The sequence below is a fragment of the Bactrocera tryoni genome, chromosome 1 (genome assembly GCF_016617805.1).
Source record: "Bactrocera tryoni isolate S06 chromosome 1, CSIRO_BtryS06_freeze2, whole genome shotgun sequence".
NCBI lineage: Eukaryota > Metazoa > Arthropoda > Insecta > Diptera > Tephritidae > Bactrocera > Bactrocera tryoni.
This window is the reverse complement of record NC_052499.1, coordinates 83,398,885-83,400,879: the sequence shown is the minus strand read 5'-3', so window position 1 is coordinate 83,400,879 and position 1,995 is coordinate 83,398,885. Positions and strand designations below refer to the sequence as shown.

At 39.5% G+C, this 1,995-nt stretch overlaps 1 protein-coding gene across 1 annotated transcript; it reads left to right on the top strand.

Annotated features, from left to right (window-relative positions):
• The first annotated feature begins 881 nt into the window (after nt 1-881).
• LOC120778646 lies at nt 882-1,408 on the top strand. The gene is made up of 3 exons (XM_040110597.1): nt 882-1,021; nt 1,079-1,167; nt 1,229-1,408. The coding sequence occupies exons 1-3, from the start codon at nt 895-897 to the stop codon at nt 1,406-1,408; spliced, it is 396 nt and encodes a 131-aa protein (XP_039966531.1). The 5' UTR covers nt 882-894.
• Nucleotides 1,409-1,995: the final 587 nt, after the last annotated feature.

Sequence of the window (1,995 nt, the reverse complement as noted above, 5' to 3'; positions counted from 1 at the left end):
TCTTCCTTTTCTTCTGTTTTCCCCGGCGGGTAGTGCGTTGAACACTCTTAGAGCTGGAGTGTTTTCATTCATTTGGACGACATGATCTCGCCAGCGTAGTTCCCGTCTCTTCATTCGTTGAACTATCGTAATGTCGTCGTATATCTCGTACAGCTCGTCGTTCCATCGACTGCGGTATTCGCCGTTTCCAACGCGCATTGGACCATGAATCTTCTTCAGAACCTTTTTCTCGAAAACTCGTAGCGTTGACTAATTAGATGTTGTCATCGACCATGCCTTTCTGCCAAATAACAGGTCGGGGATAAACAGTGACTTGTAGAATTTGGTCGTTGTTCGTCGACAGAGGTCTTTACTTCTCAATTACGTACTTAGTTCGAAAGAAGGATGTAGCCATGTTTAGAAGGAAGGAGGCAAGTGAGGAAAGTTCTCTGAGCGCCATTCACTTGGGAGTGGCCAGAAACGTTTCTTTTACATATCGCTCAAGCACTTCACAACTTCCGGTCTTAGACCAAGTATTCTCTGGGTAGCCAAAAAAAGAAAGGCGAGCTAAAGTGAGAAGCGAAACATTCCACCCCAGGGTTGTGCGCTTGGTTCGGGACCCGCCACGTATAAAACTCCCCCAATGAAAAGAAGAACTACTTCGGTCAAAATAATCAACTTTTGCTTTTACAACTTTCTTATGTATCTATCGTAAATTTCAAACTTATGATAGAATTGTGAGCTTCTAGATTGCAAAACTAGTGTCGTCACTTTGTTTCCACTACAAGTTCCAAAAAAGGTATCACCTTAGTTTGGACTTTTATTCGTATGTACGAGCTCTTACAATATTTATTTCATATGCAACCGTTATGACCCTCTTATCGACAGTTAGTTATGGATTGCTACCGTATTGGCATGACGATCGGACCGAAAATATTGCTGCTAATTTCGTTCTCTCTATTAGTAGCATTGTACGGCAATCTGCTTTGCTTTGCCGAAGTTTCTTATCACACATGCAAAGTGCGCGCGAAAATAGGAAAAAGTGAGAAAACGATTCTGAAAAAATCTCGATATATTCAAATATTTTCTTAATTTTTAGTGGATATAGAAGATTTTGAAAAGAAACGTCCTGCACGAAGCATAAACGGAGAATGCTTTCGGATTTGCTACGCCCTGATGACGAATACGGTAAATGATTCTCAATACTTATGATGTTATATAACGCAGAGGCTTGCATGTTTATTGGCAGAAGTATTACACTAAATCCTGTTTGGCTGGCACAACGAATTATTCTCGCTGGTTCACCATATTTGGATGTCCGCAACAAATCAGAAATCCTATTTTGATCGCGGATGGCATCATTCCCGATGAATTCACAACCAAAAGGCCAACTAATCTTTGTCCTGGCTGGAAGTATCCTGCCGATTAAAATGATGTTCATAATATAAATTAAAAATAAAGTCTATAATTATCTAAACGAAAAACACCTTTCCCGTGGTTAAGGAGGTGGAATTTCGGCTCCATTTTTGGCAGTGAAATTAAATTAATTTGCGGCAAATACCAAATTAAGTAATTGTGATTAAATACGCTGTTGTGAAAACCGATAGTTATGCGTAACGGAATCGAATTAATAACTGATATTTCCGATTTAATAGAGTGGAATAATGGCGAATACCGACAACGAAAATGAAAGTTAACGATGCAAGAATGACAGCCGCCGGCGAATGCAGGAACACGTGTGTTCGTGTTTATATGTAGTATATGGCGAAACAAATATACTTGTAATACATATAAAAGTATCAATATTTGTATGTCTGTGCGTGTGTATCTGTGTGCGAATACTTTTGTGCGGTTCACAAAGTGACGATGAGGCAATTTCCAGCGGATGTGGATTTGCAATGCAAATATGCCGTTATATATGGCTGACAATGCGTTCAATTGCGCCGAAACAAATTAGGCGGAAAAGAGCTAAACAATCATGCCCCAAATTAAGCATATTATGCACATAATTTATTT